The sequence below is a fragment of the Thamnophis elegans genome, chromosome 4, assembly GCF_009769535.1.
Source record: "Thamnophis elegans isolate rThaEle1 chromosome 4, rThaEle1.pri, whole genome shotgun sequence".
NCBI lineage: Eukaryota > Metazoa > Chordata > Lepidosauria > Squamata > Colubridae > Thamnophis > Thamnophis elegans.
The window spans coordinates 29,048,134-29,060,170 of record NC_045544.1 but is presented as its reverse complement, the minus strand read 5'-3'; the positions used below and the strand labels follow the sequence as shown (position 1 = coordinate 29,060,170).

Sequence of the window (12,037 nt, the reverse complement as noted above, 5' to 3'; positions counted from 1 at the left end):
TCTGTTTCAGTATCAATATGCTGAAGTTGCCTGAATATCCCAAGAAAGAAATCCTTAAGGACAGACTTCTTGTGGCTTTGCATTGTGGAAGCTATGGGTATACAATGGCATAATGAAGTGGCATAACACCTCTGATGGCTGAGACACAATTCCTCGTGGCCAAAATAATTGAGCAACCTGTCAGCAGGAGGGAGATGGTGGCAATTAGGAAGAAGTCTTGGATTGTAGTCCATAGGTAGCATCGGTTTTTACAAGTTGCAAAAGATACAGGGCATCTTCCCCTTCTCTATGCCATTAAGCATTTTTACACATTGTTCTGAGACTCAGTTTTTAAATGGTATTTCTCCATTAAACACAGCAGATATCCCAGTCCATCCCTCTAACCTGCGTTTTTTATCGGAACACCCTGAAGCTGTTCTAGTTGTAACATATGTGAAATGTGTTTGCCTTTCCACCCTAACTTCACCATTAGTAAGGGTTGCAGTCAAGCACTGTAACACTAGTTGACCGTGTTATATAGGCAAAAAGATGCTATTCTGCTCCATGATTACTGTGAGATCTGAGAAACTCTGTCTTTAACTTCCAAGGGCTTGTTTGTTCATTGCTGTAAGATGACATAAATACTGAGCATGTTAGAAATATTGTATACTTTGGACCACATATTTTCTTGCATGCAAAAAAGTGACATATATTTATTTATTTTTTTCTTCAGGGGACATTGAACAAAATTAGAGAGCAAAATAGCAAATGTGATTTATTTTTTCCTGCTCAGTTTAAATACTTTTTTTATTTTTCTAGTTATTTAATATCTAAACATTTAAAAGGTTTATTGGCAAAAAAAAAAAATACATTTCTGGAAATTAAAAAAAAACAACTGTATTGCACATTTCAAATGCACAACATAGCCACAACTGAACTATTTACAATTTCATGACCTTTGAAAAACATGTATATTTATTTTAAAGGAACATTTCCCTTTAGTGGAGAAGGAGTCATTTTTTGGTGCCTGAACTTTGAGAAAAATATTCATTAAAGTGAAATATTTTATTTGTAAATTACCATTGGTTAGTTGTGTTTATCAATACTAGCGTTTATCAGTGTTTTTACCTCATTAACCAAGAAGATGTGAATGGGTTATATGGTAGAACAGGTATGATACATTTCCCCTGTTTTATTTATTCATTCATTCAATTTTACAATATTTATAGCTCATCATCAATGTAAAATGGGTGGGTACAACTGTCCACAAAGAAAAGCACTAAACCATATATGTGTAATAAAAATAAATAATAAAAACAAATACATGAAAGCCCCTCTTCAGTTAATACAAGCCTGTCAAACTGATAACCCCTGGGCTGGATGCGTCATGCGCAGGCTTCACCCACCCGACTCTGCAAAGGCAAAAAACATGATATGTCAAGTGACGCAATTGAGTTTGACACCTGTTGAGTTAATATAATGGCCAATGTACATTGAAACATGGTTGCTTTGGTGTGTTTTGGAATTCTTGTAGGTTAAAAACTATTTTAGCCCTCAGTAGGATTCATAAAATTGGGTCCACAACTGGAAAGACTTTCTTACATCTATCTAAATAGCTGAGATTTAGAGATGAGATAGAGATGAGAGATGAGCCCTGAACCGCATTATACTAATTGACATCATACTTAATGACTGCCATGCTCCTCTTAATTTTGATATCTAGATTAATTATTTATTATGATCATGGCATGTTGCAAAATGAAATTCTGTAATCCAGAGCCTCTGTGCAGTTCCCAGATGCATCCCTAGAAAATTAAAAAAGTGAAATTATGTAGGTGGATGTAATTTATTTTCAACATGCCCTTTGATTTTGAAATCAGTGTAGTTAGATTTAACTAGAGGGCTAAAGTGGGTAGTGGTAAACAGTTACAGTATAACATAATCTGGACTATTGTGTGTGGATGTGTTAGGTAGTTTACTTTTAGGTTAGCTAGCTTACTTTTTAAGATGTCTTTCCTGATTTTCGATGGAGGAATAGGTGCTTGATTGTCACCTTTTTATCCTTTGTAAAATGAATATTTTCTAATGCTTGGCATTTAAAGGCCAAACCCCACTTAGGGCAAGTCATCTTTTTTTTTAAAAAAATGTTCTACCAGCTTCCTGTTAAGAAATATCCTTCCCTCTCCCCCCTCCCTCTCTGATAGTTCAGGGCCACCCATTTCATTGAGTTTTGTTTATTTTGCTTCCAAAGGAAGCAAAGGACACACCTTATTGATTTAACGGCATTCCTCGAGAGTGGGTGGCCCAAGGGAAAATGGAAGGGGTTTATAGATCAAATAGGCAACTTTTTTCTCAAAATCTGAAGTAAATTGCACCAACTTCAACCAATGAGTTGTGGTCTGGGGTTCATAAATTGCTATCTTCTAGACTAGGATATCTTAAAGGTAAAGGTTCCCCTCATGCGTATGTGCTAGTTGTTCCTGACTCTAGTTTCACAGCCGAAGAGCCAGTGCTGTCTAAAGACACCTCCGTGATCATGTGACTGGCATGAATTGTTTATCCAAAGGCACACGGAACGCTGTTACCTTCCCACCAAAGGTGGTCCCTATTTTTCTACTTGCACTTTTACATGCTTTCGAACTGCTAGGTTGGCAGAAGCTGGGATAACTAACAGGAGCTGATGCCGTTACACAGCGCTAGGGATTCAGAGCGCTGAACTGCTGACCTTCTGAACGACAAGCTCAGCGTCTTAGCCACTGAGCCACCACATCCCATAGGATATCATTATTTTCTTAATTGTAAAGGATTTTACCTTCTCTAACGTATGATACTAAGCTGCAGCGATAGCAGCTATCTATATTGAAAGGGTCTTATTAGAACTGTGGTGAGTAATTGAAGGAAGTATTGACTGCTCATCTAGGTCAACATAGATAATGAGAAGTGTAAATTTTGAAGACTTACCGTATTTTTCGGAATATAAGATGCACCTTTTTCCTTCAAAAAAGGCTGAAAATCTGGGTGCGTTTTATACACTGAATACAGCATTTTTTGCTTCCTGAAATTCCACCCCCTTTCACCAAAATGGCTGTGCATAGCTTTTAGAAGGCTTTCAAAGAGCTCCTGGGGGGCCGGGGAGGGCAAAAACGAGCGAAAAATGGCCTGTTTTTTGCCCTCAAACCCCCAGCAGCACTCTATAAGCTTCCTAAAGGCTATCCATGCCCTTTTTTTGCTTGTTTTTGCCCTCCCCCAATTGGGGTGGGGATCCATGGAGAGGGATGGAAAAAATTGATTTCTTCCCCCCTCCCCCAATTGGAAACGAGCTGGCTATGAAAGACAAGGGAGCGCAACCCCCACGGCTTGTTCAAACAACAAAAGAAAGGGACAGGAGAGGAGTTCGGCTGTTTGAAAAGCCCCGCTTGGAACTCCTCCTGTTCCTTCTTTTGCTGTTTCTACATGCAGTGCGGGTTGCGCTCCCTTTTCTTTCACAGCCAGCTCGTTTCCAATTGGGGGAGGGGGGAAGAAATCGATTTTTTCCATCCCTCTCCATGGATCCCCACCCCAATTGGAAACGAGCTGGCTATGAAAGACAAGGAAATGTGACCCGCACTGCATGTACAGACAGCAAAAGAAGGAACAGAAGAGGAGTCCCAAGCGGGGCTTTTCAAACAGCCGAACTCCTCTCTTGTCCCTTCTTTTGCTGTTTGAACAAGCCGTGCGGGTTGCACTCCCTTGTCCCGGCTGCCCCGTTGCCCACGCGCACCTATGTTTTCCAAGGCATGGCGCGATTCTGGAGCCCATCAGTCACCCCCGTGGAAAACATAAGCACGCACACACAGCCTGCACAATTATAGCCCCGGAGAGTGGAGACTTTCGGAAGGAAGCCAGAGGCAACGGGGCAGCTGGGTCCCTCGCCCTTAGAGGGAGGAAGGGCCAGTTGGGAGAGGCGCTTTGGTCCTGCTGCCTCTGGTGGACGAAGCTTTACTGGCCTGCGGCGAAGATTCCGTCCCTCATCCCAGAGCCATTGGTCTTGGGATGTTCTGCGGAGCCCCCCAGGGAAGAATGCCGCTGCCAGATACTTTTAACCTTATATTTTGCCCCCATGTCTGCAGAATGCTGCAAAAAACCATGAATACAGGCCAGCTGTTGAGTATGTGATTGGAACACTCAACAAGGTGACCACAGTATGTGTGTGTGTGTCTGTTTCTGTGTCTATGTGTAGGTGTGTGATAGAGACAGACAGACAGACAGAGGCACAGAGAGATAGAGGGAATGAGAGACAGACACAGATACAGAAGAAGGGAGGAGAGAGATATACACACGCAGAGTGAGAGACAGACAGACAGACACAAAGAGAAACTCACATAGAGAGACACCGAGGGAGGGAGGGAGGGAGAGGTAAAGAGCCCCCCCCACAGACTCACACAGAAAGAGAAAGAAAGGAAAAAAGAAAGAAAAAGAGATAAAAGAAAAAAAGAAAAAAGGGACAGAGACAAAAGGAAGGAAAGATAGATAGATAGATAGATAGATAGAGAGAGAGAGAAAACACATGGCCAGCAAGCCACTCCCACCAGGTCCCATGGCTGGCAAGCCACTCCCACAAAGGAGGCCACACCCACAGAGTAGGTTCAAAATTTTTTTGAAACCCACCACTGACACACTCATAATAAGGCATAGAAAAATAAACTAATATTTCTGCATCTTCATTTCACAAAACATGATGGCAAGAATTCCCTAAACAAGCTGATGTTGGATTGGTGCAGAACTCTTGCAAATCTCTTTATTTTTTTTAAAAAAAATATAGTGAGTCTTTCACATTATGGGTATGAGACCTCTGCTGCTCTACCTATCACAACTGTAAGTATTTGTGACATTCGATGTCAAGAGTTCAGTGGATGAGTTTTCCAGAGAGCACAGCTATTCATCAAGATTATTAGGATTCTCTGGAGATAGCTTTGGTATTCTGATTGCCTTTGACACATCAGTTTGCTTAGATTAAAAGAAAATTGCTACTGTCTACTTGAATTTTAAACACTTCAGGGGAAAGAAAAAGACCCCTAAAAGGTTTAGTTTATAGAATATTATGTGAAATGATTTTGAGATGCAAAGAAAACATTGAACAGTAACACCCAATAATTAATTAGTGTCTGTGTAATTTTTTTAATGCATTTGATAATTGTTACTTACCCTTGAATAACTTAGTTTTCATATATAATTTCTACCATTCTTCTACTGTGAAACAGTGACATATAGCAATATTTTATTCTAGAAAGCTTTTTGGTATTATGAGTAATCAAGCTGGAGAAGCAGCAGCGTCTTCTAAAAACATTTAATTCTTATCACAAATTAACAATTCAGATGTTTTTTATTCAGCTTGATGAAATAAACTAGAATTAAGACTGCAAGTTTAGTGTTGGTTTCTATTTTGTTTAGAAAAGCAAAACAAAACGTTAACCACTGCCCAATGATGACATAGTTTTCCTATCAGTCTTGGCTGAAGAGTATAGAAATTTCCTATGATAATAAGCTCCAAACAATCAACATTTCGAGGCAAAACCCAGAAGATTCAAATGGGATGTAGAATGCAATGCAGACTTTCTTAAATAAAGGCTTGAAATGCTGGAAATGCAGCTTTCTACCATGCAATGTTAGCCCTTGAATGACATCTTTACAATCAATATTGATTTGTGGGTTGTTGGTTTTTTTATGTGGAGCTGTGGATCTTGGAATTCACTTCAGAATCTATAAATGTAAGCATACACATATACCATAGACTGTGCATCTGTGATTATCCCAAATTAATTAAGAGTGATTAATCATCTTGTGATTTGGCTGGCTGCGGAATTTAGGGATTTGAAGTCCACACCTCTTAGTGTTGCTAAGATTGAGAAATGCTACGCTGGAGCAAAAGGTTCTTTTTTTTTTTTGCCTGCCACAGTAATCCTCGTTTAGCAACAGCCTCATTTAGCTACCTTTCACCAAAGACAAATTTCTTGTGTGTCCAGTCACACTCGGCCAACAAAGAATTCTATTCTATTCTGTTCTATTCTATTCTATTCTATTCCCTTCTATTCTATTCATGGCTACGACACTGATGAAAAAGTCACTCTGCAACCATTCTTCACATTTACAACCTTTGTAGGTCTATAAAAGCAAAGGAAAGGTGGTGAGATCAGAAGCGGTGTCATTATTTCTCTTAGTGACTTTACTAAACAAATGTATTTCCAGTCCCCAATGGTCACTAAGCAAGTATTTCCTACTACTTGTATTTCCCTTCAAAATCTGCACCAGGCTGTTCTGAAGGTCTGTAGATAGTAAAGGAGGAAAGCCTCCGTCTTACTCCATAAGTTTAAAAAGCTACTCCCCAGAGAAATTCACTGTAGGGCAAAATTGGGATGCCTTAATTGTTGGAGAATTTTTGCTGTAGCATGAAAAATTAGGGAAGGAAGCAAGGATAGTAGGAACCAGCAGGAGGATTGAAAATGCCTATTGCAGTGCAACCCAAAAGGAACAATTACAGGTAATCTTTGTTTAGTGTCTACAATTGGTCACTAAGTGAAAAATCACATAACAGTGACTCTTGCTTTGTTGTAAATAACTTTGTAGATGGTATTGTAAGGACTATAATAGCTGCTTTGTAGCATAGACAGAAGACTAGCAGAGCACATTCAGGAACACCACGTAGCAGTCAGAAGACATGATGACATCTCACATCACACAGGCAGACTTGACCGTAGCTTCAACTGGGAAACTGAGCATCTTAAACCAAGCTAAATAATAATAATAATAAAAAAACCACTAGGGAGTTCTGGGAAGCTTTGGCATTCAGACAAATCAGCCATCAAGAGACACATAGAAACAAACTATATTTACACATCATTCAAAAGAAGTAAGAAAAAGCTAAGAAAGAAAAATAGATGAGATCACATACCCTCCAGCAGCCAACACCCAGATAAACATGGATAAACACCAGGCAAACAAGCAGAAAACAATACCCTAATCAAGCATCTACCATGGGGAAATCCCCACTGCTAACAATACTGGCAAGGTGAGCTACTGAATATAAATGGAGACCAGTCCCCATGCTTGTTAGCACTAATGATGTTAGATTTGCAAACATCTGAAAACAAAATAACCAGGCCCCCAAAGCACCAATAACTCCATAATTCAATCCTAAACTATATATATTCTCTTCAGTTGGAACCAAAGAATTGGAAGATACTACCAAAATTTCTTTTCCTATTTCAGAATATTCCAATTAAATTAGAAAGAAGGTTTTTTTTAAGGATTTGAATCAATTGGTTTTGAATTTTATTTGGCAGGGAAGAAAACCAAGAATAAAACTCAATGCCATGCAAGATACTAAGGAAAAAGGAGGATTTGGCGTACCAGATTGGGAACTTTATTATATTACGGCCACCCTAACATGGTTAAAAGAATGGATAATGTTGAGAAATAAAAGATTACTCAAATTGGAAGGTCATGATCTCCCAAGCAGGATGGCATGCCTTCCTGTGGTATGAAAAAGGATCTGCACATAAGTATTTCACTAGACACTATATCAGACAGTCCCTGTTATTAATATGGAACAAAATTAAACACGACCACTATACCAAAACACCCATTCAGCTATCTATGATGGAAGCATATATACATCCAAATTTAATTAATATGGAAAATATTGTTACATATAAAAAGTTATTGAACAGACGGGGAGATTAAAACTAGATTAGAATTGGCATCACAAGGGGTACAAGTAGAATGGTGGTCTTATTTACAGATATGATCAAGGTTTGCACAGGACAGGAAGAAGGAAGGTATTGCTAAAGATTACACAGTGTTAGATAAACTTTTGATAGAGACAGAAAACAAATCTCCACTGCTAACAATACTGGCAAGGCAAGCTACTGAATATAAATGGAGACCAGTCCCCATGCTTGTTAGCACTAATGATGTTAGATTTGCAAACATCTGGAAACAAACAGCCAGGCCCAGAAAGCACCAATAACTCCATAATTCAATCCTAAACTATATATATTCTGTTCAGTTGGAACCAAAGAATTGGAAGGAACTGTTCATGGAATCCAGCAACCCAATTGCTCATTGCAGGAACTGAAATTAAACCATGTCTAACATCCATCTAACCTCTTTTTTGAACACATTCAGTAAAGGGGAATCCACATTTTTTTCTGGATAATTGGTTCTACTGTTGAACTGCTCTTACTCTTGGGAAGTTGTTCCTTATATTCAACACAACCTGCTTTTCTGTACTTACATCCATTATTCTCCATCCAGCATTTTGGAGAGCAGGATTTGACCTCTTCTGTGATGTTCTTTCAAGAGCACTATCATACTGCCTCAGCCCTTTTTCCCACTGAAGGCTAAATTTACCTATCACTTTTCAATTCCTTTTCATAGGATTTATTTGCTAGTCCTCTAATGATTCTTGTTGCCTTTCTCCAAAGCTATTATTTTTCTGCATCCTTCTTAAAGGATTCTTGTTAAAATATGGCACAATTCTAGAAGTGGGACCTAATCAACACAGAATCAAGTCAAATAATTACTTCTTATGATTTGGTAACTAGATTGTTGCTGCAGACTAAAATTGATTTTTTTTTGCAGTCATACTGCTGTCTCATATCTAGTTTGCAATCAAATTCTACTTCAAGCCCCTTTCTAGCTGCCAAGACAGTCATTCTCTATTCTGTGTCAGGGCATTTGATTTATGTTTCCAAGCGAATAACTTTCCATTTGTCTCCATTAAACTTCATTCTGTTGCTTAGGATCCAACGTACAGAGGTTCTTCTTATTTTTATTCTTCCTGCAGAAACAGACAGAATGTGAGAGTCTAAAAGTCTGCCAATTGAAAAAGCAGAGCAGAAACAAAGAGGAAAACAACAGAATCCCTTCCCAAGTATCCTTTCTCCCAATGCCCCTAATGGTTTATCGGAGAAAAGATGCAAAAAATAGCAATAGCACTTAGTCTTATATACTGCTTCATGGTGTCTTATAGTTCTCTCTAAGTGGTTTACAGAGTCAGCATATTGCTCCCAACAATCTGGGTCCTCATTTTTACCGATTTCAAAAGGATAGAAGGCTGAGTCAATCTTGAGCTGGTCAGAATTGAACTCCTGGAAGTGAGCAGTGAATTAGGCTGCAGTGCTGCATTCTGACCACTATGCCACATTCTTTTGGAGTTGCATCTTTACTCAAATCCCATTTCCCTCTCCATCATAGATCCAGTAGAGAATTAGTGAGCAATTGGTCTCCTCAGATCTGTGTTGTTTAATTAAATCAGACATAGTATTCTGCCGGTTCTGACTGATTTGCCCGAACTGGTAGCAGAAATGGTGGGTGGCCCTGCTCCCCTCTTCGGCTCTACGGCATCCCATTTAGGCCCGTTTTTAAGGCAAAGCACATACACAGAAAGCAGAAGGTAAGTAAACACCACCCTTGAACTAAATGATTTCTGGGCTGAGAAAAGCATGAGACAAATTTGGATCAATTGTTTTCTCTTACATCACTGATTTCTTAATAATATGCAGGTAATGTGAGAAGTGTCAGAGGAGATTCCATGAAAAGAGAGAGTACCTTCACTAGAATTCCAGTTGCTTCTCTTCATTCAAACCTTTTAATCATGGGTTTTTTGCTGTGGTGTGCAGTTATTCCATAAATACATGTGGATCAGCTCATTTAGAAGGAACTCAGTGGGTCATTTAATCCTTTATTCCAGAGCTGTCAAATTTGTGGCCCGCAGGCCAGATGCATCACACGCTAGCCACACCCATGGCAGATTTAGTGAAGGGGAAAAAGTCACAATACATCATGTGATGATGTCATGACGATGCGAGTTTGACACCCCTACTCTATGCAGTAGGATGCTTGTATCCATTAGCACCTCTTGCAGATAGGTAGTGGTAGGAAAGGATTCAATATCATTCTGAGAAAAACAATAGATTTCATAGACAACCACTAACGTTTTAGTCTAGTTATTCCTGTTGTTTGCCCCTCTGTTGCCTAAACTGCAGGTGAGAAGTTATGGAAATACTTTCTTTCTCAACTGCAAAGCTGAACCCCTCAATAGCAAGCCTCACCTGTCTTTGTAAAATTTAAACTGTTTTCTTATTTTGCTTAGCTCTGTAAGTTTGTGATAGAGTTGAAAAAATAATATTCAGGACTCTTGACGACATGCTCAGTGCTACTGTAGCCTTCTCAGTACTCTATAGGCATAAATGACAAGATTGACACAGAGATCAAATGTGAATAATAGGTATTAATGAATGTTGTGTTCTGTACCTAAGTAAGATAGGCAGAGAGTTCTTTGAAGTTCATAGTATACAACAGCGAAAATTATATGTGCAGGGTGAATACATAATCACTAAGGCCTGCTATTGGAAACAAACAAACAAAAAATGTATGAACTATTCTTTTAAAGTTCTTTTGAGAACAATCTCTTTTTGGTCAAGTATTGGTTCCTTAATCCACTTGGCATTTTGAGAAAGAATGATAACAGGAAACCCATGCTCAGTATGAAGCAGAGCATGCAGCTCCAGTTTCATCTTTATTTCTGATAATATTTCCTGAACCCTCTGCTTGTGTGAGACAGCTTTGATTCACTGCAGTGATGAGGCTTTGCGTACAATCCATGATGAGATGCTTTGTTTCACTTTGCAGAGTATTTTTTATCATCTTCTGGCCCTTTGTCAAAATGTTTTCCAGATATGGCAATGCTAGAGAAGTCTAGGGAAGGCTACGAACAAGGGCAGCAAAGCACAGTGGTTGCTTCTCTTAAAAAAATGAGGGAGCAGCAGACTTGTTTAATGAGGTCCCTTCAAGAAGTATTTCACGTCATCCTTTGTTAAAGATCTTCACAACTGTATTGAAGCCATATAGACTCCATACATACAAGCATCGGGAGGATTTGAATGCTTTTGTCAACGTTAACAACAGCCCTGTGCCATTGCAATGCTAACTGTACCTTTTTGTATATGCATGTGACATTCAAATACACATACAAAGCAGACAGGTGACATGGTTTTTATCATGGCACTCTTAGAAATGCAGAGGTTGTCTAGAGCCTTCTTCATCAGCTCGGAGGTTTGATAGCTGTTGTGATTTTATGGGGGTGTAGGGAGAATAGAGTTGGGATTTTAGTAGAGTTTGGTAGAAGGTTACTTTTTGAGGTGGAAATTAAACATTTATCAAGGTTGTAAATTAAAAGTTTGTTTGAGCTTTTAAGAAACATCTCCCAAAGTTACATTTTAGCACCTGGGACCAATTGGATGGCATGAGTGACATGAGTGAGACATGAATTGGTGAATTTCTCTAGGTTGGAGGGATTGCAGATTTTATATTCTTCTAGGAAGAAAAATTATTTTATGAAATAGGAACATATTTTTAATATCTGAATGTACAAGGTTGACAGTGAATTTGAGGTGTACTTTAATTTAAAAGGACCAAATCAGTTTGATATGGATATCTTTTAAGTTATTGGTCCTGACAATGCTCAGAATAGCCTATTTATTCTATTGCAACTAAAAATTCAAAATTATAGAATAGATATTCACCGAAATGGGATGCAGTAGCTCAGTGACTAAGACACTGAGCTTGTTGATCAGAAAGGTCAGCAGTTCAGTGGTTCAAATCCCTAGCGCCGTGTAACAGAGTAAGCTGCTGTTACTTGTCCAACTTCTGCCAACTTAGAAGTTCAAAACCATGGGAAGGTATCTGTGTTCCACGTGCCTTCAACATTTCATCATGTTGGCCACATGACCACGGAGACTTCTTTGAACAGCGCTGGCTCTTCGGCTTTGAAACGGAGATGAACACTACCCCCTAGAGTTGGGAACGACTAGCACATATGTGGGAGGGAAACCTTTACCTTATTCACCGAAAGTAGAACAGTTACTTTATGCTGGCTTGGAAAGATGGCCAGGGGAGGAATGTCTTGATCTGTTCTTTGGTGGAACAAGGCAGTATTAGGATCTTGGAGAGCTCATTGTCAAGAATGCTACTCCTCCAGATTCAGTGATCAACTGAGCATTAAGAAAGTGGGTATGGT

The 12,037-nt window shown here is 39.1% G+C and overlaps 1 protein-coding gene across 1 annotated transcript in view; it reads left to right on the top strand.

The window, feature by feature from the left end:
• The window catches only part of HACE1 (HECT domain and ankyrin repeat containing E3 ubiquitin protein ligase 1), a 50,972-nt gene extending 49,917 nt beyond the window's left edge, over nt 1-1,055 (top strand). Inside the window, exon 24 of the mRNA XM_032216429.1 lies at nt 11-1,055. Coding sequence (XP_032072320.1) covers nt 11-113 — 103 coding nt within the window. The 3' untranslated portion in view covers nt 114-1,055. The remainder of the gene's footprint in view (nt 1-10) is intronic.
• Nucleotides 1,056-12,037: the final 10,982 nt, after the last annotated feature.